The sequence below is a fragment of the Filicampus tigris genome, chromosome 6 (genome assembly GCF_054856515.1).
Source record: "Filicampus tigris isolate MCC_2025a chromosome 6, RoL_Ftig_1.0, whole genome shotgun sequence".
NCBI lineage: Eukaryota > Metazoa > Chordata > Actinopteri > Syngnathiformes > Syngnathidae > Filicampus > Filicampus tigris.
This window is the reverse complement of record NC_141222.1, coordinates 17,720,695-17,748,267: the sequence shown is the minus strand read 5'-3', so window position 1 is coordinate 17,748,267 and position 27,573 is coordinate 17,720,695. Positions and strand designations below refer to the sequence as shown.

The 27,573-nt window shown below is 40.3% G+C and overlaps 1 protein-coding gene across 6 annotated transcripts in view; it reads right to left on the bottom strand.

The window, feature by feature from the left end:
• The window catches only part of inpp4b (inositol polyphosphate-4-phosphatase type II B), a 191,256-nt gene that overhangs the window by 107,920 nt on the left and 55,763 nt on the right, over nt 1–27,573 (bottom strand). For 4 of the 6 annotated variants that reach the window (XM_086032471.1, XM_086032469.1, XM_086032472.1 and 1 more), the window contains exon 4: nt 21,251–21,367. In XM_086032471.1, coding sequence (XP_085888597.1) covers nt 21,251–21,367 — 117 coding nt within the window. Of the gene's footprint in view, nt 1–21,250; nt 21,368–22,466; nt 22,633–24,496; nt 24,699–27,573 lie in introns of those variants that run through there. The other 2 variants (XM_086032473.1, XM_086032474.1) reach the window with 2 other exon arrangements.

The following is a 27,573-nucleotide window of genomic DNA, read 5'->3' as shown; positions in this document are numbered from 1 at the left end:
TAAATGTAATTCAGATGTAATAAATAGCAACCTGGATCAAGGCGCTAAATTGCGTATAATGAACTATAGCATAAAATGGAAAAAAAAAATGCAGTTTTGGCAGTGTTTTTCTAGCCCTCAAATGGTTGCTCTTATTGCGTGGGTGTTCCGCTGCCTTCCCTGTGGGACGCCCGTAAAGCCGAGACTATAAAGCGGCTGTAATGTCAGACCACCTTGACGGTGTAAACAAGTTGCAAAGGGAGCGCGCGTCTTGCCATCAGCTATTTTTCGCACATTGCCGTATTTAGCGAAAGCAGCCTTGTAGCCGTCAGTTGCCGAGGATGCGACGCCTACGCGAGAAAAGAGACTTTGGAGACCAACTGCGCATTCTGACACAGCTGGTGCTTGGATACACCAGCGCTGTTGGCATTCAATAATGAGTCTCAGATTCTTTATTTTCACTATGTGAGCGCTAAGAGACAAGCAAAAATAAAATAAAATGTGGTTATTAAATGGCTTGTTTGTAGCTCGATTAACAGTAGCGTCATGCTGGGATCAAAACATGTTGCGCGTTTGAGACAAACAAGACATTTGTTTTATCAGCCCAAACGTTTAGTGTTTCTACTGTGAAATATTGCGACTTCTTCAATAGCATGTCATCATATTAGATTCATTACTAGCGACAGTTACACCACCCATGATTTAGTGATGTGTGGTGAGATTCATTGCTGATAAAGCACTTGAAAAAGTCAGATTTACTAAATTATGAGCCAAACAAAGTGGCATATTTGCCATTAAATTAGCAGCCTGGCGTTAAAAAACAGAAAACTAATATTTCCTGACCAAAAATTTGATCCAGATCTTCAGATCTGCACTTTAGTGGAGGGAACGAATTAAGCAATTTTGATTTTAAGAAAATTTTTAAGAAGTTTCATTTAAGAACTGGTAGCTCTTTGTGCTAGCTGTAAAAAAAAACAAACTATTGTTTAGGATATAAGAAAATAAATGTGATATTAAGAATTTTACAACCTCTGCACTGTGCTAAGAAAACTTTTGGAGACAAAAGGGTGCATTAGTGTCTCTGTGTTTTCTCTAGAGAGAAGCAGGCGGGCAGACTGAGGCGATGTTATTTAGGCAATAAAATCCAGTTTTCACTTTATTATTTAACACATTAAATCCCAAAGGCATATTTATGTCTTTTCACAGTCCAGACGTTCAATCCCAGGAATTGATTTATATTCTTTTCAAAAAATTTGTAAACGTTAGGGTAAAAGAGGGTCTGAAAATGTCTGGTGCTTAATTGCTATTACCGGTATATTCTTATTTTACTTTCTTACTAATCAATTTTCTCACTGTCCTTTCAAGTTAGGAATTTTACTTTCCTCAAATTTCAAGAACACAAAGTCCAAGGATTTTTTAACATTTTTTTTTGGTCATAGCAACTCATATTTCCACATGACATGGCACAAAATGTGATACCCAAGGTCCCTGGTTAGCTCCGTAAGACTTGTCAAAAGAAAGATAGAACAATAACATAAACAGAGGAGGGCACTTTACCCTTTTTTGCCAGTCCACAGAGCGAGAGAATCCACCATGATAGTGCCCCTCCTCAAGAAAAAAAAACATTAACCTGTCTAAATGATTACAACCCCATTACGCTCACCTCAGCAAAGATGACGTGCTTTGAGAAGGTACATTGTGAAAGCAGTCACGACGCACATAAAGAAGGCACTTCCGGACACATTCGACCCCTTCTAGTTTGCTTATCGTCAGAAGCACACCACTGACGATGCTGTCATCAGAATCAATTAAATGACAGGTGAATTGAACCAAACTTTATGTATGCGTTACTTGCAAATGGACAAACTATTATCTATTAAAAAAACTACAACAGCTTATTTACTTTTGGGTGACGCAATGTGTGTAATCATAGTGTGATTAAAATGTCAGTGTCCCGGCCATCCACATCTATGATCGGCAGTATGTATGATTGGATATTTCAGTCTTGCTCTAGCTTGACACGTGTAACTAGTGTGAATAAGAATCTGGATTACATGCCTAATGTAAAGGCAGCGCTTGTAATTTTTCATTCGAACCTGTGTGAAAGTGTCACTACCCCTTTTTGTAGACGATCTGGCAAACAAACAAAGATCTTGACTCACCAGCCCAACCCAACCAAGAACACACAATGCGGGACCATCTTCAACTTCCGAAACGTAAATCTCCACGATAATTATTATTGGGGTGGATGACGGGTACATATTTTCTAAGGGAACAGACGATTGCGTACCTGTCAAGTTGTACACTTTCGACGGCATTTGTGCAGGTGGAAACACCTTTTCAGACATGTACATCGCTGATTTCCGTTCACGTGATGGCAGCCATTTGAAAAGAATGTGTAATGTGTAAGATTATATCCAGCTATGTCAGGGCAAATGATAATTTTCGTATGATTAAGTACACTCCGGGGTTGACAGTTATGCGATTGGTTTTGAGGCACCTGTTCTTCACAGCTGGTGTGAGACAATTTCCTCAGGTGACGCTCTCAGGAGCCACTCCCGAACCGTTCATTCATTTAGTGGTTGTGTAACTCTTAACAACAGCTTATTACGCGGCGCCGTTATGCTCCTGCAACAGTTCCAGGATCCAGTTTTATTGGTAACACAGGTGCAACAAAATAGTTTGATAAATGATTTCACACTAGCTGCACACACTATTAGCACTTCAAACACACAAAGGCACTTGGGATTATTGTAATCAGGTAACCTACAGGTACTGTAGAGGCAATTTCACCTTTTTGTACACTGAAAAAAAAATATGTACTTTGAACATGTACTCTTTTGAGTAAAAGAGGGGAAATATTTTAATCATGTGCAACCCCCCTCAAATTTTTTTTCCAGTGTAGGCCAACTGGCAACAGTGACAAAGATTCATCACCACTAATTGAGTATGAGAATAATGATATATAAATGTGCTATCATAAGTGCTGCATGTACATATGCTGTAGGTATCTGTAAGCATAAGTATAAGTGCAGTTGCGTGTACGTGTATAGGTTTGTACCATGATACATACTACATGGATAACATATTCTATTAATATGAAACAAGTCAAAACAAGTCAGTAAACACGTCTTTACAAAGAGAAAAGGGTAGCTATGACTAGATACATTTTTGACTTCTTACTCTCTTTTGAACATGTAAAACTGTGCTTAATGATGACCACTTCTGTTTTCTCTTCTTTTAAAATCATCACTTCCTGCTAAAATATTTAATGCAACTTATATGTTCAATGAACAAACCCGTTCCACCAAGGGTACACAATGCGGTACCGTCTCCAACTTTAAAGTGTACATTTCAATAAAAAAATATTAATTGGGTGGACAAGTGTATAATTGCAAAGAAGGCAGAGTATTCCTCTTGGTTTTAAAGCTCCACCTGCTCTTTAAAACAGGGGTGAGACAATTCAAACAGTCATCTTATCACTCAGCTCATATTAATCAAAAATGGCTCCATTTTTTTAAATTTCTATTCTCAGGTGAAGCTCTGAGGTGCCACTACTGATGTGCAAACTCACTTTGCGGGTGTGTTTACTGAATAACATCTTATACTCTGGCACCATTGGGTTCCTGCAACTGTCACATACATTGAATGAGTTTGAGAAAAGTTCTTAATCGTCTTTAATGACGTCACCCAAAATAATATGACACTACTGTTTATGGAAGACAGAATGACCTTCAATGTTTCCAAAAAAAACATGTTAGGTTTGAATTGGAATAAGCAGAAAAGAATAAATATCGTCGCTGTCCTGCGAAAAACACTTATGTCCATTTTTACTCTTTTTTTTAATGTTTATGTGAATGGGGTTTGGCATTACAGACATCGCATTAAAGGCCTCGCTAAAGGTTGTCTCTTCCGGGTACCCGTAGCAGAAAGATTGAGGCAAGACATGGCATTGTTCTGGATATGTGTGAATTTTATTTCAAGGATCCCTGACTGTCTGGTATGATAAACAATGATGCAAGCACGTATGTACGCAACACTGAGATTTTGTCTCACCCTGGCTACCCCACTGAAAAAAATTCCATCTATGCTCCTGACTGATTGCATGTGAAGCATAACGCTAACGCTTACAAGAGCAACTATTGCTGAAGTTTGCCAATGGATCGTGACAGCGTGAAGCAGTGGCAACAAAGCCACTAAGGTATTACAGCAGGTTTCCAATGGCTGCACTGCTGCGTGGTGAAGCAGCTCAAGCTTGCCCCGTGATGTAAGTGACACTGACGGCGACTAGTTCGAAGAGAGACTGAGAACGTTCAGCATGAATGACATTTGGGGCAGTTTCCTGAAGAAGAAGGCCTTGATGGGTTTTGGAGGAGAAAGACGAACATCGCGATCGATGACTTTTATAGGAAGGCTATACTGTATAACTTGCCGTGTTCTGCGTTGGTTGAAAAAACGTTTGCCAAGGTAATTAAAAGTTTTAAAAAATCCTATCCGTGTGAACTCTTTCTTTGTAAATATCCCGCGGCTAGTAAAGTCAATCGGCCAATCAAGGCACCAAAGCGTCAGATACGGGATTCTGATTCAAAACGAACAGGAGTCGCTCCTTTCTTTAAAGGAGCGCCTTGTGGTGTTGACAGCTGCATTATTACATCAGAAGGAAGAAAATACAGAAAACAGACTTTGGTGCTATCTTGAACTAAGAAATGTGTCTTTGGCGAATGTTAACTGCCTACGCTGCTCATCAAAGCAGAGTTACACCATGAGGAACCTGTATATCTGGGCAGGCACAGACCAGTGATAGATCAATGTACTATCCTCTCTCTTCTTCAATGTCAGGAAAAATATACGCAACCACACACATAAAAAAATAAAATAAATCACAAAAAAATACCCCAAAACAATGACAAATAAAATCACTTCAAACCACTGGCGCCCGGCATTACCAGACAGGGAGACGCCTTAGATTTCATATTAGTCACACATCTACGTGTACATAGTCCGTATGTGTACATATTCCTTTACATGGCTAAATTTAGCTCTTGCGGCTTTTAGTCCGGAAATTAAGGTACATCATTTTATTATTTTTGAGGAAAAGAGGAAGAAATTGTTACTTTAACGATGTGCAATGAAAAAAAAAAAATGTTCCCAGTGTAGGCCAACGGGCAACGCTGCCAAAGATCTTGGCTCGTCGGCAACCCCACTCCACCAAGAGCACACAATGCGGTACCATATTCAACTTTTGAAGAGTAAATTTCCAAAATATTTGGGAGGGTGACGGGTACATATTTTCTAAGAAGGCAGAGGATTGTTTTTTTAGGCATAACCTGCTCATCATATCTGATGAAACACAATTTCCTCGGGTGAATTGAATTGTGAATTCACTTTGCAATTGTCGTTATTGAACCGCTTATACTGTGGTGCAATTTTTTTCCCTGCAACTGCCATGTGAGTTTATATCGTGAGCCTGAGATCATTTCTAAATCATTTTTACTGACGCTGACTACAAAAAATGCATTATTGTATATGGAAAACTCAATCTTCTTCAGTGTTTACAAAAACATTTTGGATTCACTGGAGACTCTAAATCGGTGACTACCAAAATTCCACTAGTGGTAAGGAAAATAATTACTGAAGTAAATGTTCAAACTGTGCATAATGTCACAGTGGCTTGAGAGTTGACATGCTATGGACTGGCAGGCCCATTGAAGAGAAACGTGGATGACTGCAACCAATTACAACAACTGCATTCAGCGTGATGGTAAGTGGTATTTAATCATTTGTTTTAATTTATTTCTATACTGCTCCATCAAAACAAGTCTTCATATGAAACTGGTCTGTGGGGCAAAAAAGGCTCTGTACCGCTGCCATAGACAACAGAATATTGTGCTGCTGTTTTTGTGGCTTCTCATTGCCTTCTGAGAGCTGGGTCCCTTGGTTTAGCAGTTACTACTCTGACTGTAGGGTACGCAATTACTGCGGGTGGTAGGTCCTCTATGACAGTGTTTTTCAAACTTTTTTGAGTCAAGGCACATTTATTTTATTGAAAAAAATCCCGCGGCACACCACCAGCTGAAATTGTGGAGAAAAAAAAGCTTATTTTAACAATATAAGTAATATTGTTTATATAAGCATTTTTTTTAACATTGAAGAATGACGTTATATTATAACATCTTGAATAGGAATTAAATAAACACAAATAAAAAAGTATTTTATAATGTGTCATATTGATACTTAGTGTGAAACATGGGCATGTTTGGATAAACAGGCGTCACTAATTCGCTTGTCTCAAAACAAAGACAATTAGCTACCTGCTGGTGCTGCTGCCACCTGCTGGTATAGAAGAGTACTACAATGTAGTAAAGACATGATTACGCTGCCGGGCGCTAGACCGCAAAAAATAGATAATTTCCTTTGGCACACCTGAAAATAATGCCGCGGCACCGAAAAACACTGCTCTATGAGACGCGTTAATGCTTCTCAAAAGTGTCCAGCAAGATTCTATACTTGGTCCAACACTTCAATAGTTACAGTAACAACATAACCCATGCTAATGGTAACTCCTTTGCCCATTTGTAAGGATGAGGAGTTGACACAATACATTTTTATTCTATTAAAATCATCTAAGAGGTTTGGAACCAATACCATGACAAATCATTTGGGCAACATGCCGAAAACATATTTGGCCAAGTCTCGCAAGTCTGCAAACAAGGTGAGTATATAAATATATAAAAAATATGTGAAATCTAATATATTTTGGGGGGTTTGTTTTTTTTGGGGGGGGGGGAGGGCGGGCACAGCATTCATTTAAGAGGGCCAGGTCCCCTCTTTCTCCTGCCTGGACTAGGATTGGTCCGTGAACACTTCTCAAAGGTGTCCTGCAGGGTTCTGTACTTGGTCCGATACTTAAGTTACCATAACAACAATAAAACACAAATACAACCCATGCTAACCGTAATTCCTTCACCTATTTGTACGCCGACGTTTTACAGTCTATTAAAATCATCATAGGAGTTTGGAACCAATCCCATGACTAATCATGAGCAAGGAACATGCCAAAAACAATATTTGAATAAGTCTGGCAACTCTCTAAACACAATGAGTAAATAAGAGCAACTAATACATAAAAAACAGTTTTTAATGAAGTGATCATGAATTGGACGAAACACACACACGGGGCAGACTGTTCAAAAAAACAAACCAAACGACATATCAAATGATATCAGAGTGCGCCCTTGTGATAGAAGAGTGTCCTCCGATGAAGGGAAAAGTTTATAAAACAGTGATGAGGCTGGCCATGATGTACAGATTACAGACAGTTACACTTGAGCGATAACATGGAGCATTTTTCTTTTTCTTTAGGAGTCACAAGGATGGCGAGAATAAGAAATAAGCCAAGGTCAGATGTTCTGGGGAAAAGGTTAGAGAGAGCCGACTTGGATGGTTTGGACAATTCCAGAGGAGAGAAAGTGACTATATTGGTAGAAGAAGGGTGATGAGTATGGAGGGGCTGTGAAAGAGAGCAAGAGCAAGACCTAAGAGAAAGTTGAAGACATGAGGGCAGTTTGGTGTTAGGGAGGAGGATGAAGAAGATAGACCGTTAGAAAAGGATGATACGCTGTGGTGACCCTTAACGGGAAAAGCTGAAAGGAAAAAAAAAAAAAAAAAAAATCAACTTGTTTCCCCCCAATCCTCCATCGCTACCCCTCAGGTGACGCTCTGCAATGCAAAATGACTTGCGACATGTTTGGATGCGGTTTTGAGTATTAGTCTGCCGTAATGCAGAAGGTGAGTATCTATACAGTGTTTCATCCTTTTGTTTTAAAGGGGGCTTTGCAATTGTCAAAAAAATAATAATTCTTATATGCCAACTATATATTTACTAAAACTGTTACCAGAGGTGGGCATTCCGTCCCTGGGACGGAACGGTCCGTCCGTCACGGACAGACGGCCATTTTGTGGATGGTCGGACGGAGGACGAGAAGTCGTTTGTGAAGGGAAAACACAAAGAAAAAAGAGGGGGGGGGGGGGGGGGAAACAAGGCTCCGGCCATGCCCTTAAAGCGGGCATAGTATAAAGCTGGATTAAACCTCACCACATAGTTTAATAAGGCATTTCAACAGAACTCGTGGACGGGGGGAGGGCGGTAAAGCATGACCCCCAAGTGCCCTGTCTAGCAGCCGAGCCACTTTAGGCTAGCGCGTCCGCAGCACACCTGGGCAATCATGGGGAGGAGGCATGGGAAAGCCAAAGAAGGCAGTGAGGTGTTAGGGATGTGTATGCATTGTACGGAGGAGTGAGTTGTGCAAGCGATCAGTCTGTGTCAATGTCGCTGACAGTGCACCAAGACATATCGTCTTGTTGATGGAGACTTTCTTGGCTGTGCAAACAAACGTAGAGCAAGTGAGGCAGCATCACTTCCAGGAGAAAGTCCAGATAATTGTTGTTATGGGAACAGGCCGACAATAATGTTAGTGGACTTTGAGTCTTGCAGGTGCCTCTCAGAAGGCATTAATTAGCCAAATTGGCAATCAAATTTTTCAAGATGATTCATCGACGTCTCCATGCTGTTCACCGTCTGCGCAGTGCCTCAAGATTCAGTTCACCCGTCGCCTGCATTTGTGTAAGGGGCATTGAAACCATTTTACATGCTGCTTTTTAGTTTTTTTTTAAATTCTGGAAAAAGAGGTGCGCACACTCATTTGAAATGTTTTTGGGATTAACATTAGTCATGGAAGTTTTCCAGTCAGATTTTAGGATGCTGCAGAGCACAGAGTCATTCCTGTTACGAGTTTTAAATGAAATCCTGCTGGCTGATGACACTGGAGACTTTGTGTTTCTTGTTTTGTGGGACCTGACTGCAGCGTTCGATACGATGGACCACAGTATTCTGTTGGCTCGTTTGCAGCACCAGGTGGGTATTAATGGTAGCGCTCCAGAGTGGTTTAGCTCAGTTTTTTTGGTTTAGCCTTGGTTGTTCTGAGTCCCGCTCTGCCCAACTGTTGAATGGTGTTTCACAGGGTTCTATTTTGGGGCCCCTGCTGTTTTCATTGTATTTGCTGCCTCTGGGTTCGAGCTCAATAAAGCATGGCATTTCCTTTCACTGCTATACGGATGACAGTCAGATCTATGTCCCGCTGAACAAAAATGATGCTTTCTTCGTAAGGCTACTCAATTTTTTCTTTTATGCCACTCCCTAGGACGAAGAAAAAATTAACACCCCCCCAACTCTTTGTCTATAAAATTGTTATACATAAACCTCTTCCTAACACTGTATCCTTGAAATTAACGTTACCATTAAAACAAAAATTAATTACAACTGACAACAAATAACTATTAACATTGTTGTAGTCTCTCTCCACCTCTCTTTTCGTCCTTGTTAATTTAAAAAAAATAATAAGTTAATTGAGGATGCGGCCAAATGCACAAAACGGACAGTTCTCTTCTGTCACGGTGGGAGCAGCCAGGCTAGGGACGACACTGATCCGAGCTGCAGCACGGCGACAGCAGGAAAACAACCACTGTCTGCCTCATAAAATCCAAACCGGGACAGTTACAGTTTTTCTTGAGAATAAGCGGTTTGGATACTGGATGGATGGATGGGAACACTCTCTCTCGTGTGTTTGTTTGAAGCCGATATGACAAACGCTCTCGGAGGACATATTGTTTGAAAACAGGCGACTTTTTTGACTCAACTTTTATTTTGAAGGGGGAATTGGGGGGAAAAAAAAAATGAATTTAGCTGGGAATTGTCAATGTATGAAATGTAGTTTTTATCTAGACCTACATTTAGGCATTTGTCTATGAGCCGTACTACTATACTGAGAAGTCGCAATTGTACAGTATAAGCACAATCTCATGAGAAAGCCTATGCAAAAACTTGTATTTTCCCAAGAATGAAGTCTTACAGTAAATTGTAATTCCACAATAAAAAAAAGCCAGTTTTGGGGAAAATACAGTTACCACTTCACAGATAATTTGCCCCTTTCTCAAGAAACATTATGACATAAATTGAATTATCACAAGAATAAGGTTGGTGAATTTGAACTTGTGCAACCCCGTATCGTATAATGCAGACACTAGCTGGCATGTTCTTCACTTGTGCAGTTAGCTGTGGAAAATAAGAGTCCCAGCAGACACACACACACACACACACACACGTCAGAAGAAACGGCATCAGCACTTTCCCCCAGTCTCTCTCTCAGAGGAAAGCATTACACGGCAGAAAGCCACAGGAAGCTGAGCAGAAAGGGGATTTTCCTCAAGCGCTTTTCTTTTTACATAAAAAAGTATATAATAATAATAATAGGAGGGCAAAAAGTTAGACTAAACGATCTCCATGGGAAGAAAAGCAATTAAAGTTAGCCCTAGCATCTAATTCAGCCCAGACCGACAAATTCATTTGTCTGATAATCTCCTCCATAGCTGAAGACACCTAACCTTGCCTGCAAGCTGAATTCTCGCGGCATTTGTGAGTGCACACAACCCAGCCATCTTGTAGCGAGCCCGCTGATTTTCACTGGTGGTGCTGGTGCGGATCAATCGCAAAGCAACAGTTTGTTTGGGGGCGGAATATGCAGCTGTGACAAAAACTTTTCTCGGTTGACAATCGGCTTTATTAACAAAAGCAACGCCGTGTTATTTAAGATGACTTTTATCCTCACAAAACAGCAACTCTCACTGAACGCCATGATGACAACTGTGCCAATCATCGAGATAATAGGACTCAACTGTTAGCCTTGGGTAGTAGCATCACGCTATAGGGGTCACATTCTGATCAACAGTGGTTTACCTGGAGCGCACCTGGTAAGATAAGCGGTGGCGTGCAAAAGAGATTGCCAAACAGGGCAGCAGCCCTCAGCAGCAATTTTACACTGGAATTATATGTGGGTCCTCGGTTTAGGATGGTACGGACAAAAGACATTTTGAGGCTACAGATGGAGTAAGAAAACTGGAGCAGGAAGGCCTCAGTTAGTGTCGTGGGTGTTGTTTTTCATTGGATTTTTTTTTTACAATTTTGGCTAAGAAAAGCTTTTCATACAAATAATTACTGTAATTTTGTCATAAGTACTGTGCTACCATAGTTTAGTCAAAGACCAAGGCATGTTCCGACTTGCATACAGATTCGGGCTATGTCACGCCGTAGAAGCAATCCAATATTTAACGTTCTTCCCAGAATAGCCTTTGGTATAAAAAATAACATTTATTGGATATCGTCACTGGCCTGTGAAAAACACTTAATGTCCATTTTTTTGTTTAGCATTAAGTGTTTTTCACAGGACAGCAACGATATTGTTCATATCATGATTTGGTGACAGTACAAAAATGCAGGTCGCAGGTCACAACAGTTGACAACCAATGGTTCAAAATGTTTTCATTCTGTACTTTCTATTTTTTCACTTCATTAGATAATTGCTTAATTCATTTAATTCCAAATACAAAATAAAAAATATTATCATGCCAACATATTTTCCCAAAAATATTTGATAAAATAATTGATAAAGTGATAGTAAACAAATAATGCGTAAATAATAAACAATATTTGTAAAATGGACAATAACGTATACGTTTGACTTTTTAAAATCTTGTAGAATTTCTTAATTTGTGGTAAATGTACAAATAGAAAAATTAAATTTAGTTAACATTTAAAAATACTTAATGTATTAAATAATTGGTTAATTTATTGCAATTATTAAAATGTAAATTAATATAAATATTAGTATGACCTTTGGAAAAAAATAAAGAATAAATATATGATTATAAAAATACTGGTACAATGAACAATTTTACACAATTTTCCTTACAGGCTTCATATTATATTTAAAATATAAAACATTTTACATATACCTTTTATTATTATAAAATTGGTTTCTTTTTTCTAAGTTAAAAAAATGGTAAAATGAACAACTTTACATATCCATTAACATTTTGAAAATAATGTATTTAATAATTGGGTAATTTACAGCGTATTATAAATATTGATATAAAAAAAAAAATCAGTAACTCAATTCCACATATACTGTATATTCAACATTGTAAAAATTTGATGAAATTGGCTAATTGTTGTAAATAAATAAATATTTTTTAATGTTTAAAAACATTTGATGAAATAACTCTTACATTAACTACCATTTGATGAATTAATATAATATAAAATGAATTAATACAATATAAAACTTTAAGTTAAAAGAACAGAAAGCCAGTATGCTGATCGCAAACTAGCTAAAGAACACGACTTGAATTTTACCAATTTTTTTTTTACAACTCAAGACGACAGTGGATATTTTTTTTTAAATGTCCACAAAGTTTGCTGATGTCACGTTACTTTGCGACAAAAGTATCAAAGGTTTTATGATTGTGCTTATTTCTATTTCACGCATTAAACTTGTACCTCATAGTCCAACATCGCCTCAGCACTTTTGTTTTTTTAATGTATGTGACTAACTAGCCTCTCTGCTTTAATGTGGTTCTCTGGCTCTTGTTTAATGAACCCCACAAAAAATTATGCAAATATTCATGGGCACGACAAGCCTCTCTATGGCACCACTTGAGTTACAAGTGAGGGGATGAAAGCAATGAGCCAAAATTGTTAGACGGTTAGTGAAAAGAAAACATTTCTGTGGTGTGAATAGTGTGTCCATGGGGACTTGACATGGCTCCGCTGTTAATAAAAACATTGTGAGGTGTTTGTCTGGGGCACAAACGGGACTATTTATTAAGAGTGGAAAGCATGTTCCTATAAGTGACCATTCAAGATTTTATTAGATCACTTCAGAAAGGACTGTACTACATTAAAAAAAAAAAAAAAACATACAGCAATCTGGTGGAGTTGGACCCTAACCCTAACCTTATGGACTTGTCCCTGAGATTTTGAACTAGACGGATGGAGAACAGTAAATCACAAGGAGTTGGGTGGAGCATGGCAGCAAAGTTTGAATGCAACATCTTAAGGTTTGCGTTCGATTCCCATCCTGATATTGCATCTTAGTGTCTTCTGAGGTGGTGGGAACGCGGTCGTTCATCACTGCAGCCCAGGCCGCTGCCGATAAATAGTTAAGCCTCCCCCACCCCTGCCTGCTACACAAGGCTTCCGCCACACTGACACTCATCCAAGAACAAGGAGCCGCCGGTGCCAAAACGTGTCAAGTCGCCGCCCTTTCCACGTCAGCGTTATTGACAGGGCAGGATTAACTGACGCAGCTATTTCCATACTTCAGCAGTTTATAATTGGGAACCGCAACTCCAGAGCGACGGCGGCTGATCAAACAGACTCGCTTAGATGTCTGTTACCCTCTTCCAAAACCAGGCAGCGAGACATGAAGACTTACATCTATTACTTTTACACTTACTGCTTTGGAAATGTGTATCAAAGGCTAAAATGTCCCTTGAAACATTTGTCTACATTTATCTTCTTAGGTTTCTTTACTCAACAAGCCCAGATTTAGTCTCATCGTAGCACTTTCTTCTAGAACGCCAGCTGCGAATGTCAGCTTTGCAGATGCCATGTCTGGTCTGAAGGCAGTGTGTGTTGTGATGTTATTTACTCAACAAGGCCAGACTGTTATTTAGTGCTCAAGCAGTACTGTCTCCTTGAACTCCACGGTAAATGTCAGCTTTACAGATGCAGACCACGTCTGCTCTGAAAGCAGTGTGTGTCGCATCACACATGGCGGTACTTCACATGTGCTGCTACTTAAACAAAAAAAGATAAATACAAAAAAAACATGGCAAAAAAAAAGTGAATGAAAAACGGAATATATATGAATATATTAATTCAAGCAAAATAGAATGGAAAATTTTGACTTGGCAGGATTTCTTAAAATAAGTAAGCCTGCTTAAAAACACACACTGATGTCTTGAATTGAATGCATTTGTTCTCCTTACACCTACAGAATGTTTTTTTTTTTTCTTTTCATTTTAAGATGAACGTATTCAGAGCCCATAAGAAAATCTCAATCACAAGTTATAATGCATTGAGATTTTTGAGGGAATAAATGCTGGAAGCAAGTGGCACTATTCCATAAAACCTCCCTGGTAAGAACAAATATCTTGGTGCGACTAGGCAGGTTCTGACTCAATTTGACATTTCACGACAGCTTCATGAAAACAATGCGACATCATCATCTCGCTTACGGTGGGAAAGCCACCAGAGTGGGCAAATTGATAAACAGCATTGCCCGCCGAATGCGTCCGCCGGTAATACATTTGTGCCGACAAGGAGCGCATCCGTCACCAGCAAGGCTTCAAACCTCTCGTGAGCAGCAAATAATTTAAGCGTAAATAATCACTCTATCATTCTTTTTACCTGCAAACGCCTCCGCTTTACTCAGATGAGGGCTGGACACCAATTGTAATGCTGCCTATATTGATAACGCCATCTGTTGTTGACCTGACCTCAAGTGAACCCAACGCTACCGCTTGGCGGAAAAGTGGCTGTTGTATTAATGCCAGTCAACAAAAGACAGCATATGGCTGTTTATTCCAAGAAGCGAGTGTTCCCGGTGACCAATTGACAGTCTGCATTGTGTCGAGCTGTACCAGTTTAGGAGCCGAACAGCATTTTGGTTGATTTGGAATCGTTTTATTTCTTTCATGCAAAGTTTGTTTTGTTTAAAAATAAGCTCCGGGAAAGAATGATCACATTCATTTTCAGATGTCTGTGCATGATCAAGTGGCAGCGGGCTTTTACTTTGTGCATTATTTTGAGTTGTTCTGCTCATTTCCATTGTTCAACAAATTAGTTGTACCACTTTAATACTATATTACTTTAGTAGTATAATATACAAGTGACCCAACTTATAGTTTTTTGAGATATGAGCAGACATTTCTTTTTTGTTGCTTTGACCATTGAGCCCAAACTAGACGTGCACTGTATCGTGGCAGTAAACTCCGTTCAAATAAAATAAAAACTTGGCAAATGCTGAACAAAAAAAGTAACTAAAAAAGAGGGTTCAGACTGTTTAATGTCGCTCCCAGTTAAGTTTACTGTCAAACTAAACATAATACAAAGAAAATTACACCTTGTGTTTTAAACACCAAACTATCCTTCCTTTAAGAGGGGCTGCAGCTAGCTTAATGCTAACATATAATGGTAAACACAAGTGACATGCACACGGTTAGCATTGATTGTTGCCATGTTACAACACTAAGCAATGGATATTTTTAAACAAATGGTAGAACACCACATGTAGACAGATAATGGTCTAGTCACAGGCGTTTCTTCTTTATCCTGTGTGGAAACGTTACTAATATTAAATAAACATATTAGTTCAAGAATAAGACTATTCTTCTTTGTTTGTGCGTGCATGACTGGTGGCCAAGGGAGCACACCAGAAGGAGCCAAACAATGAATTGGAATGCAGAATTAGATCATGACATACACATTTTTTAATGCTTCTCCATTGTATTTCTAATTAAGACGAAAAACACAAAATTGTTTTATTTTTCTCAAGGGAGGGGTGGAGCAGATTAATGGAATTTCCCATTCATTTCAACTGGGAAGGATGATTTAGGATGAATTAAGAGCATGATCACGGAACAAATTAAAATTGCATTTTAAAGTACTACTGTATGCGGTTATGTTTGATAACCTTTGTAAGATAACCACATTCCTTCTGCGATGCGCGTGCACGAGCTAGCATTTACTATAAGCGGTAACCATTGTCGCTCCAAAAGCATTCAAACGAGCGAGTCGACTCACAGTTTGTCAACTGCAGGGCAAAGCGTCATTGAAGAGACTGTAATGAGAGCCACGCAGGCTCACCGTGCCAAAGCAAACACTGATGAACAATTCCACATAGCCACAGTCACCCTCTTTCCCAAAAAATACATGCAAGAGACTACAATTCCATCACTTTATCAAAGCAGGAATGGAAATGACAAAAATGACCCATCTAAATCGGAAAAACTAGGTGCTTAGATGGGCAATTTCAGTAAACAGTTAATTAAACAGTTTTGTACATCATGATTTCATGTTTTTATTGTGATTCTCCTTCTGGTGTACACACTTTGTCCACCGGGGGGAAGTAAGGTACTCACAGACATAATAGATTTGGATATGAGCACAGAAGACCACAACTAAGATGCCCCATTTTTTTTGCAGAGAATAAAGACCATATGCCTAGGAGTATTGTTATAAGCTCCGTCTGAATGTGTTGTGATAAAAAATAAGTTGCATTGCATTAGGTATTGCGTGTTAGCATTGACCTCTGTAAAGCAGTGGTTTGGCTAAATAAAATACAAAACTATCTTGGTTTAGTTTTACAGCAAATTTCAACAGTGAATGACAAATAGCTGGAAGCAAATCACTAAAAAACTATCTGCCAAAATGCTACATGTTGTAAGGTTTGTTGCTAGACGCTCCCCCAAAAATCAATGTGGTCAACAATTTTATCATATTAATTTAAAAATGTTTGTTGAAGTACATTGCAGAGTGTGTACTCTAGGGGTGTAACGGTATACGTGGGTGTATTGATACGTTTCGGTGAGGCATGTTCGGTTGGGTCCACTTGCGTTCGGTTCGGTCCACTTATTAGCGCGAGTTTCCGCACGGGCGCTACTGACTGTTGCATGCGGGGTAGGAGGGTAGCGGCACAAAAGAGAGAGCCAGAGCTCGAAGGTGCCCCCCCGTACACTGCGGTCTCCTGTTTGGGAACATTATTCTGGCTTTCCTGTTAAAATTGCCGATGGGGGAAGGTACGTGGAGGGGTCCCAAAGTTGTGTGCCGACATTGCTACATGAGATCGGCGGCTATGTTGCAGATAGCACGTCTACCATGCACGGCATCATCCGATTGAATGTTTCTTAGACGAGAGAGCAAAAACGTCAAGCACAACACAGGTAACCCAATTTGTTACAATATGCTGTTCAGCATTCTAAGATTTCAATGTCGAAAAAGTGTATACAATTTCATAAAGACTTTTAAAATGTTTTCATTATTTTTTTAAATATAGTTAGCAATAATTGTAACTGTTATTGTATGTATTTTTTTTTCCATCACAAAAAGTGTATACATGTACTGTAATGACAACTTGGCTTTAACTTGAATACTTAGATGTCAGTCATAGGCTGTTGCTGCTGAGTATTTAAAGACTTCAGTGTCTTAATAATATGCAAAATTAAGAGCTCTTGTTAGTGTATTTTTTATTCTGGTGTTATTCCTTAGAATATCACCTGAATGGTTCACTTATTTATTTTTTTCCCAAACATTTACCATTTACTTGTCATCTTTTCAAAATAAACATTAAAAAAAAAATTAATAATAATCATTTTTTTGTACCGAAAATATACCGAACCAAAGTTTCCCAAAAAAACGAACCGAACCGAAATGTGATTTAGCGTACCGTTACACCCCTAGTGTACTCATTTACTTTGACTAAAGTACACATGTTGATCTACCCTTATCCTTTTCCGGATCTTACTTTACCAAAGTATCTCTCCTTCACCCTATAAGTGCAAAGTGATAGTACTTTTGCCCCTTCTGCTGCTACGCAACAACGAGAGAACATTTTCAAGTTTTCTTTTCTATTACTGTAAACTGGACTCATCACTGAAGTCTTTGCTTGTTAAAAAAGTTAAAAAAAAAAAAAAGTCTGAAAGCTTAGGCTGCACCTGAGAGGAAACAGCGGGCTTCAGCCCCTTCCGAGCTGCTAAGAGCAAAAGCTTGATGGAAAGCGCCGCGTTCTGCATGGATGACGCTCTTGACAGAGTGACAGCGGCGAGAGAGAAATGGTACTCCAAAGCGCGGCAGTGAGCGACGGCGTGAAATATAGGGATTATTTTTAAAATGACGGGGCTAATACTGCTATGGGAAAGAATAAATCTATCCAGCCGTATGAAAGCCAGGTGTGAAAGTGTCGGGATCTCGACAGTACTTTTGAGGAAGTCTTTGAAAGAACTACGCTTACCTTAGCTTGTTATGTTTATTTCTATTGTGCAAGGAGGCAGTTAGCATTAAAAACAAGGGATTAATAGGGCTCAATTTAAGACGGTACCTGAGCAAAAGAGTACCGTGGGCTTTTATTTGTAGATTACTATGAGTTGTTCCATTCATTTAAGCAAGACTAGTGTGTTTATCAGGGATCTAACGAAAAACGATTTCAATCGGCAAATTGGTTTTGATTTAAAAGATGTAAGTGCATCAAATCAAACAATGAAATCACTCCACTTTAAAATGAGTCGTATGGCACCTATGTATCAAGATACATTTTGAATCAGCTTTTATCGGAGAGACGTACACCCTGTTGTGTTAATGCAATGACATCACTTGATAATACAACACTGCATTGCTGTAGTGAAAAATGTTATTTAAATCTGCACTCCGCAGGATTTGAGTTTCTAATCGCTACTGCCACCTGCGGCCAAAAAATGAAATTTCACATTTTCTTCTCATGCACAGTCTCGTACGAGCGCGACTGCTAGCCTCAGCGCAGAGGCTGGAATCGTCGTGACAAAGGACGATTGAGGAAAAAAAACATTCACTTCTTAGTGTGATACGGCCGTGAATGCTCTCGGCATACTGGCGTTTGCATTCCGCTAGCATTCTGCAACTACCATATGCTATTGCTACCGAGAAAAATAGGGCGACATTGAGCCTGAATGGAACGTTGCGGAATGGAATGTCTTTTAATCATATCATTATACTTTTCAATCCATTGTTGGCCTTGCTTTCATGCTAAATTTCACCGCCCCCTTCACTTTCACCCTCGGTTTGGACCGAAAAGTGTGCGAGCTTGAGGCAACTGCTAATTTAAAACAACAAATAACAATCACTTCTTACCTTTGAAGTAAAAAGAAATACATTTGTGCGTCACTTTTCAAGCACACATCCGATCCCAGTACTCTCCATTCCGTGAAATTATTTTGAGCTGTTCCCTTGATTTGAACAAGACTGTGTTTGCATGTGATATACAATACAAGCAAAACAAGACTGCATTGCTGCAACTTTCCAGATGCTGTCTATTATTTCCAGTTGCTTATTTTATTGTGCAAGGTGGCAGTTATTTAGAAACCTTAGATAGAAATGAATGATGACTTGTTGTGGCATATTTCGAGTTGTTCTGTTTATTTTCTGTGACATACTGTAGCAGGTATTCATAAGTGTTGTGTTTTTTTTTTTTTGGAGGGGGGGGGGGGGTCTGAATTGCTGCTCAACCTCCCAGCGCTATCCTGCGAGGAATCTGAGCACAGGAAATAAGAAACGCCCGCGTCCACAACGTGTTGAGTCACTTAGCCTGCCGCTAAATGTAGAGGAGCCTCCGGTGGGGACTGGCAGCGGCGGATAAGACGTGCACTCAGGAAGGAGGTGGAGAAACAACAGAGGCTGGATACGGTGCGGAGCTCACATGGGTGTTGTTCCACATGAATATTCAGTGGCACCTAAGAATACACTATTGTGCTCGCTCTTGTTATGAAGCTAACTTCAGCAAAAGGAGAGCTTCCTTCTTCACCGGCACACACAAATACAAAACAGTCACTAATTGCATCAGACAGGTAAACTACGGGACAGATTTAACCACATGCATTCATAAATATCAGATGGCAATAATAGCACATAATGTTTATGCCACATGCTTGTGCTTGAGCAAACACAGCCGTGGACTTTGACATTGCAGATTTTGAGCAGGTCTCACCCAGTTGTAAATTGCGTTTGATAATGCGTCACCTTGGCGCGTTATAATCATCCTATAAAATAAAAATCAAAAGGTAACATTTCAGTCCTGCATCCATAGCAAAATAACTCCCTTTATTCCACCACTCTAAAATGCTTTGTATTCATCCTTTTTCATCTACGCTGGATGTGTGCTTGTAACAGAAATAGAAAACGTAGACATGTGCTGTGCATTTGGAGGAGTTCCCACAATTCATCCAATGTTATACAACATGACCACATTTTAACGCTCTGTTGGGTGCATTCTTTTGCTTATCCCTTAATGAAAATGGGACACGCTCCAGCACTAGTACTGGCTCGGTTGGGCATATGGATTTTTTTTATTTATTTATTTATTTTTAATGTTGATACATAGAAGGCAGGGAAAGCATATCTCCATCTGCTTTTTGTACAAAATACTTTTGTACAATGGCAAGAAGCTGAGATTCTTTTGTTTTTTACTAGAACAACACAAATGTACAAATTGTGTTCCGTGAGGCCTAAATGTGATTCATTCCGCTCCACGGTCGTCTAATGGAGTCCTTACTCACCATAAAGCTCATGAATGTTTCATTGTAACTTATGGCAAATTAAGATTGCGGCGCCCGGGGATCGACGGAGACGCTCCATTTATATCGGCAACGTGCATCCGGCTCATAACGTCTGTTTGAAAACGTGTGAACACGAGGTCCCGGTCTTTGAAGGATTCCCTTTCTTCTTCTTTTTGACAATTCCTACTGATGTACCCCGGATGATGTCCTCTGAGGGAGGGTGGATCATTTTCAAAACCTAAAGCAAAGGGTCTGAAAGTGACTCGTATGAATTATGGAAGTCGCAACACACGACCTTTTTAAACCTCCAAATCTGTTGGATGCAATCTAACGTGAAGAAATTGGATGTGAAAAAAAGGCCTTGTGAGAGCTATTGTTTTGAATAAAAAATGGAAGTGTCATGTCATCTCATACCATACATCGTAAACCAAGAAGTGGAAGAGAAAATAATGTGGATAGAAAAGGTTTGCACACCCCTATTCAAATGGCAAGTTTTTGTCATAAAATGAGACCATGAGATATTTCAAAACTTAGACGAATGGAGATGATGTAGTTGCACAAGTGTGCACACCCACTTATAATTGGGGGGTGCGGCAGTGTTCAGAACGAACCAATCGCATCGAGTACCTGCCACCGCTTAAAGTCCCTCTGACTAACCCCAAATAAATTATAGATGTTCCAGTTAGCCTTTCTTGACATGTTTTGCTTTCTAGCTGAAGCATAAATGTTTTGTCCCAACACTGACTGGTATTTGGAACCGTTCATAAATCCCTCCACCTTGACTCAAGTCACAGTTCTACTGAAGAAAAACAGCCCCAAAGCATGACAGCCACCACAATGCTTCAGTTGAGCGAAATGTGTTTTGGACCCTATTACATACCTCCACTAACATTAATTCTACCACAAAGAGATGACGACAGGGCATTTCATGTATTCATTAATAATTATGGTTTGGGTCATGCTGTTATTATTCCATACTATTGTATTTTGTAGAGGAATTAACTCTCTCATTCTATGGCATGCACCGCAAAGTTAGGCTGCCGGCCAGCAACATACATAACAGTTTACTTACAGCTTCCTGGCGCTTGTCCTTTACATCATACACTGTCAGCTTGACAAGCGTCTCTGAGGTGGCGGGACAGTCCGAGGGGAAGGTCACCCCGGTCAAAAAGCATGGGTCCTTGTTTGCCTGTCGGGACAGAAACATGCGACGTGGGTGAGGACTGCGTATGTGCAAGTTGCGTGCGCCCCTAGAGCACAACATGCTAATGAAGAGGCAGGAAGCCAAACGGGAGCCACACAATAGGAGTCTTTTGGCAGCGGGAGTGAGCCAACAGCTGGGATCAGTCATTCTTCAACAGGAGGAGATAGAGACGTCCCCGGTGGGGCATCCTCGGAGCACTGGCATTGAAGCCAAGAACAAAAAATGTTGACAGGTACATTGGCACGTCGGAGCCAAACCATCCACAGCTCCTGGCGTTTGGTCTTTCAGTGCACCACAGGGCTGAAAGGCTGGACATCACCTCTTTGCTAGCTGTTAGCTATTAATAGGTGTGTGTGCGGCTTACTAATTTCGGAAGAACACTCGTCCAAACAGAATAGTCTAAAACTGGAGTTTAAAAACAACAGTGACAATACAGCTCTTGTACCAGCGCGGACATAAATTGCAACAGAAAATGAAGGTCCTTTTTTTTTACCCCAACTCAACTATTTTTTTTCTTTTATAGAGCTCTTTAAAAACAACCATAGTGGCGCGAGACTAAAGATTTAAAAACAAATCAAAGAATCTTAAAATGAATTCCAAAGTGAACAGAGAGTCAGTGAAGGAAAGCCAGAATGGGAATTACGTGCGCCCTCTCCGACAGTACAAGCGCCACATAGGAGGTGAGCAGCAGCATTTTGGACCAACTGAAAACACTTGAGGGAGAACTGACTGACTCCAAAATGAAGTGCAGTGCAGTAATCCCGCCAGGCTGTAACAAAGGCATGGATCACTGCTTCTGGGTGATCTTGCGAAAGGAGAGGCTTTACTTAGCAAGTTGTTTGAGAAAAAGAAAAAAAAAAGTATTTAACATGAGCACCTAGCACTTGTTTAGCCATTTGTGGCCAATTTGACAATTTCAATAAAGGAAATGAACAGATCGACTAGAAATGACCCACAAATAATTATCAAAGGGCCACTCAGATTGCGGGTGTGGCGTCACGGTTTGGCGTGGAGGAGGACCCAAACGCAGGGGGGCCAAACAGGAGGACAGTTCTAGAGATTTTAATGAATTGAAATGAAATACCATTGACAGAATACTGTGGCTTGGTGATGAATCTTGGCTTGGTGACGAGGTTCATCTTGGCATGACAAAGAAACTAAATTCAATTTGACAGCACAGCAAGGACTAAAGCAACAACTAGGACAACTATAGCACAACACGACAATGACCCGACCAGGACTGAACAAAAACTCGCAACTTAAATACAAGCACACTGACGAGACAACGAGAAACACCTGGACAAGAGACGCAAGGTAGGAGGGAGCTGATTGGCCAACACTAGGGAGCGGAAGGCACACAGGTGGACACAATAATCACGATGAGACAGACACAGAACACTGAGCAAAACATGAAACTAAAGAAAGCCCAAAACCAAAACAAACCAAACATGACACGTGGGCCATGACAGTTGCGCAACCGTGGCTTAGCGTAAACATAAACTGAACATGCTAATATGCTAAACTGGTGCTATGTTTCAAATGTTATTTTCTTTAAAATGGAAGTCAACCAAAGCATTCTTTTCAAGAATACTGTATGTTCTATGCAAGCCCACTAGTCTAAATGCGGCATTCTGATCGATATTGCGTTTGTGTAATATGAGAAATCCACCCGTTTGCAGCAATCTCAGGGGGCAGCCAATGTCACTTCTGTCGATTGAAAATGATATGATAACTGCTCAGGGCTCAGGTAACGACCAATCGTGACTCAGCTTTCGAAAACAGGTGAGCTGTGATTGGTCATTACCTGAGCCCTGAGCAACTGTGATGTCATTTTCAGTCGACAGAAGTGACAAAATGGCCGCCTCCTGAGAAGGCTAAAAACGGGTGGATTTTGCTGCTTAACTCATATTCCACAAACAAAATATTTATTAGAGTGCCATGTTTAGAATAGTGAGGGCATACTGTATATAACATATTACCGGTATTCCAGTTTTTGATGATGATGATGATGATGTTTTAATTTATCACCTGTGTTCTCTGCTGTTGGATTTGAGGCAAAACCCCCTCAACCGCCACCTTGCAACATATTCCACAGAATCAAAAAAGTCAAACGCATGCTCACGCCGTCGACATCCAATTACTGTGTAAATGGTAATGTCCTTTTTGTGCAACAGAAATACTGTAAGCAGAAAAACGAGAAAAAAATCCCCCCGTCAAAGATTTTACAACCGTCCTCTAAATGAAGTCAACTAAAACTGGAGTTTAAAAGCAACAATATTGCTCCTGTACCAGTGTGGACATGAGTTACAGCAGGAAGTTATTTTTTGGCCGTTTAACCATTTTGGATCTATTAGACTAATTCAAAGCACTTTAGTGTTTACACTAGAGGCGTCCTCTTCCTCCTCCGCCGGGCGTCTCCAGCCAGCAGACCTCTGGGGATGTTTCTTTACTAATGACTCACATTTAGACAGACTGGCGGACAAATCCAAGAGAAAGTCTGGACACACCCTTGAATGTAAAAATGAAAAAGTTGGCTAACACAGGTGAGATTTTGTACCGTCAGTACATAATGTGAAGTGTGTGTTCATACTTGACCTTGCAGTGAGCAATTGGCGAAACAGTCTCGCATTTGGAAGCCGGTCAAGTGTTTGCCGTCGTATATCAACAACGGGGTGGGGTGGGGGGGCAGCGGGAAGCAGCTGAGGCACGCGTTGACATTTATGTCGACATTTCCATTTATTTCTTCAATCCCTCACGGATGGCGCGAGAGGTGACGCTCAAACACTTTCGGACAAGTTTTAATTGATTCGTCCGTGAGCCACGAGGCTACGCGGAGTTTTGTGGAAATTGCCTTAGCATGTTCATTGCGTGTTATTAATGACACGTTGCCCCCATTGAAATGTACAGTGGACACGCACACATCTTATGGACTCTCTTGCGTACACGCACTCACTGTCAGGCAACCTCACACACACGAGCACTCATGCTAGTCACAGTCACACATGCGCGTGCACGCACACGCACACACTCGAGCCCAGACCCTCACACTCACTCAGACATACACGCAGGCACACTCAGAATCTGGCACCCTGAATAGGTCTCATTCAAGCTTACCAGCATGCTTGGCAGCCTCGGCCGGGCGCGACTCTTCTTAGTGCTGCTGATGGGCCGAGATGAGCTCAAGTGCTAAGTCCGACACACGCGCACACAAACACAAACACACACACCGGCCTCTTGTACAAGCGGTAAACACACCGGCGCACACACTCTCGTGTTTTTTGGCCATTTAAGGTCGCAAACCTCTGCGGAATGGCCAATTTGGGCCATTTAGAGAGTGTGTGCGTGTGTTCAATAATTATGAGTGGCCAAGGGAGGGGCTAAAATGGTGGCACACAAACACACACGCACACACACACACACACACACACACACATACATACAAGAGAGAGGGCAAGGCATGAAAGGCCGTTTTATCTCCTGGCCCGATGTCAAATTTTCTCCCCCTTCCTGTGGTGTGCAAATGTGATTTTCCCGCAGACATATTAGCGGGCTTGCTGGCAGCTCTTCGCAATGCTAATGCATTCTCAGTTATGCAATGCAGCCAGAAAAGGGGCGCATGCGTATTATATACAAGAAATTGATGCAAATGTGCAGAAAGCTAACATGGGTTAGCAGAAGTGGATCAAATAGAAATGCTACAATTTGGGGCTCATGAGTGCTTTGACTTTTTTTTTTTTTTTGTTGTTATTATTACAAAATTTTAATTACAAAGTGCTTAGGAGAAACAGTGGCATGGAGACATGCTCGGCATGGATGAAAAGTCCTGATTTTATGCTGTGGAACCTTCGAAGTGGAACGTCCCAAAAATGTGGAGTTCAAGCAGAATGTTCTGGAAAAATAATTTATAACCATCAAACAAGAAATTGATTTGGTGTTTGCTGCATACGCAACATACACAGATCCTCATTCACTAATTGACAAATGTGGTTGGTGTCGAAGTGCTAACTCAACGAGTGAAAATGCAGTCGACGCTGTCTGAGTGAGACTCGGCTCAACAAGTGAGCACCACCAAGCTCCACCCCTAGTTGTCATGGTAACAAAAGACATAAATGAGCAACGGTTCATTTGTGTGGGACGGGACCGCTTCCTCGGAACAAGCGTTAGGAATACCACTGAGTTCAAGGAAGTCAGTGATTACTCATTATATTTTCTGTTTACATGTTGTTGCTGAACAATTTGTGTTAAGTCCATTGCTTAACTAGTTACATAGAAGTGAATTAGTGTTAGCATTAAACAGCTGGCTGTTTTAAATACACAAGGTATAAATCTCCTTGTTTTATGTTTAGTTTGGCAGTAAACTAAAACTTCGGCTGCATGAAACAGCTTGGAGCCTCTTTTTGGAAGAACTGCTCACTAAATGCCAAACCGCTACTTCTCGGAAAGTGATTTGAGTTCACTTGCCACCTTGTATTTCAAGCCTGCGCTCGCAAGGGGAAACAAAAGCAAACAATCTCATAAAACATATCTCAAATATGTTGAGTGATTTGGATGTATTGGGAAATATCTGAAGTGGATGTTAAATGCGAGTCAGCACACACCTGCCACCATATCGGTCAATGTTACTACAAAACCTTCCGGCTTCTGTTAGAAAATTAGCAAATTATGTCAGGGAAAGCCTACTAGAGCACCTGAACTTTATCTGGGGTTAATCAGAGGCACTGAAATGGTGTCAGTTGTGTGCTGACTCGCATTTAACATCCACTTCAGATATTTCACAATGCAAAGGTGCCTTGAGATCCAAGTGACTCAACATATCTGAGATATGTTTTACAAGATGTTTACTGCATTTTACAAGAGTTTGTGTTTCATATTTTCATTTTTTTTTTCATTTCGGTTTTGCAGGTTATACATCGGTCACAATGGTGGAAACAAGTTAAAAAGGATTTAACTTGGTTTCGTTTCACAAGCTCACAAAAACCTCACATTTAATCAGGGGTGTGTAGACATTTTATATTCACGTTTGAGACTTGCCTAACCCCCAAAATTGCCCGACTCGGAATTTAGTCACCGAACTTGCACGATTTTAACTTCGCTCTTGCTTGAAAGTTGAAGGATAAGACTTGAGACTTCTGACTTGCGCGTATCTGACTTACTCTCACCTTTGGGACTGAGTGTAACTGATCTTTTATGTCCCCACCATAAAACAGCTGCAACAAGAGAACATTCGCTCAACTACGGGGATTAAACCCTGTCACGTTCCCTTTTGACTGACCCCACCATGTGATAAATGGAGAAGACAAAAGAGAGAGGGAGGCAAATGGCACCTGGCACGTTCCATCATTGATCTTCTAAATGAAACCCTCACATCATGCAGTGAGCAGGTCACATGATGCATTGATCGCACAAAGCCAATCGTGTGTGGCACAACCGAAAGCAGCTGCCGGGAGGAGGCATGCTGGGAATGGCACGCGCACACGCACGCGCACACTTGGCCTCGCCTTCAAACATAGGCTTTCTTCTCATTGCCACACATGCTCCAAAAAATCTGGTGCCTCATAAGTTCAATGCCGTTATAAGGAGTTTATGTGGAAAATAATTAGTGCAGTCACTTGTTGCTAGGCGGATTTCGGGGGGCTGTGCCAAGGAATTGATGTCAAGGAAGCAGGTTGGAGTGATACATCGCGACTCAGAGACTAGTTTTGCATGTCAGGCTTGGTTGTTAGTGGAAGTTTTGGAGAATTCACTGGCAGGACATTTTAATTTAAATAAAATGATCTTTAAGACGTTATTTTTAATGGCAAGGTGGTAAGAAGAGCCTGATTAGTGTTTTGGCATCATAGTTCGTGGTATTTTTTGCAGTTTCAGATATTAACGTATAGGTAATAAATATTTTCATGGTTTCGCGGCAGTGCTCCGTCCTAGATTATTGTATGATTTTGGAAAAATTGTCAACAGGAACATCAAATCGACATCAGTCCAAAATCATGCCTACAGGTTCATGAGACAAGTATATGCTTATGAATATATTTGACAATTGTATCACAACCAGTTATATCAGTGTGGGATTTTTTTTTTATAGGAGTTAGTTTTTGTTTTGACTTTAGTTTTTTAAATGAAGCTAGTTGTAATTAGTTTTTAAAGTAAGATTTTTAGTTTTTATGTTTTCAAAAACTCTTTTTAGTTTTAATTAG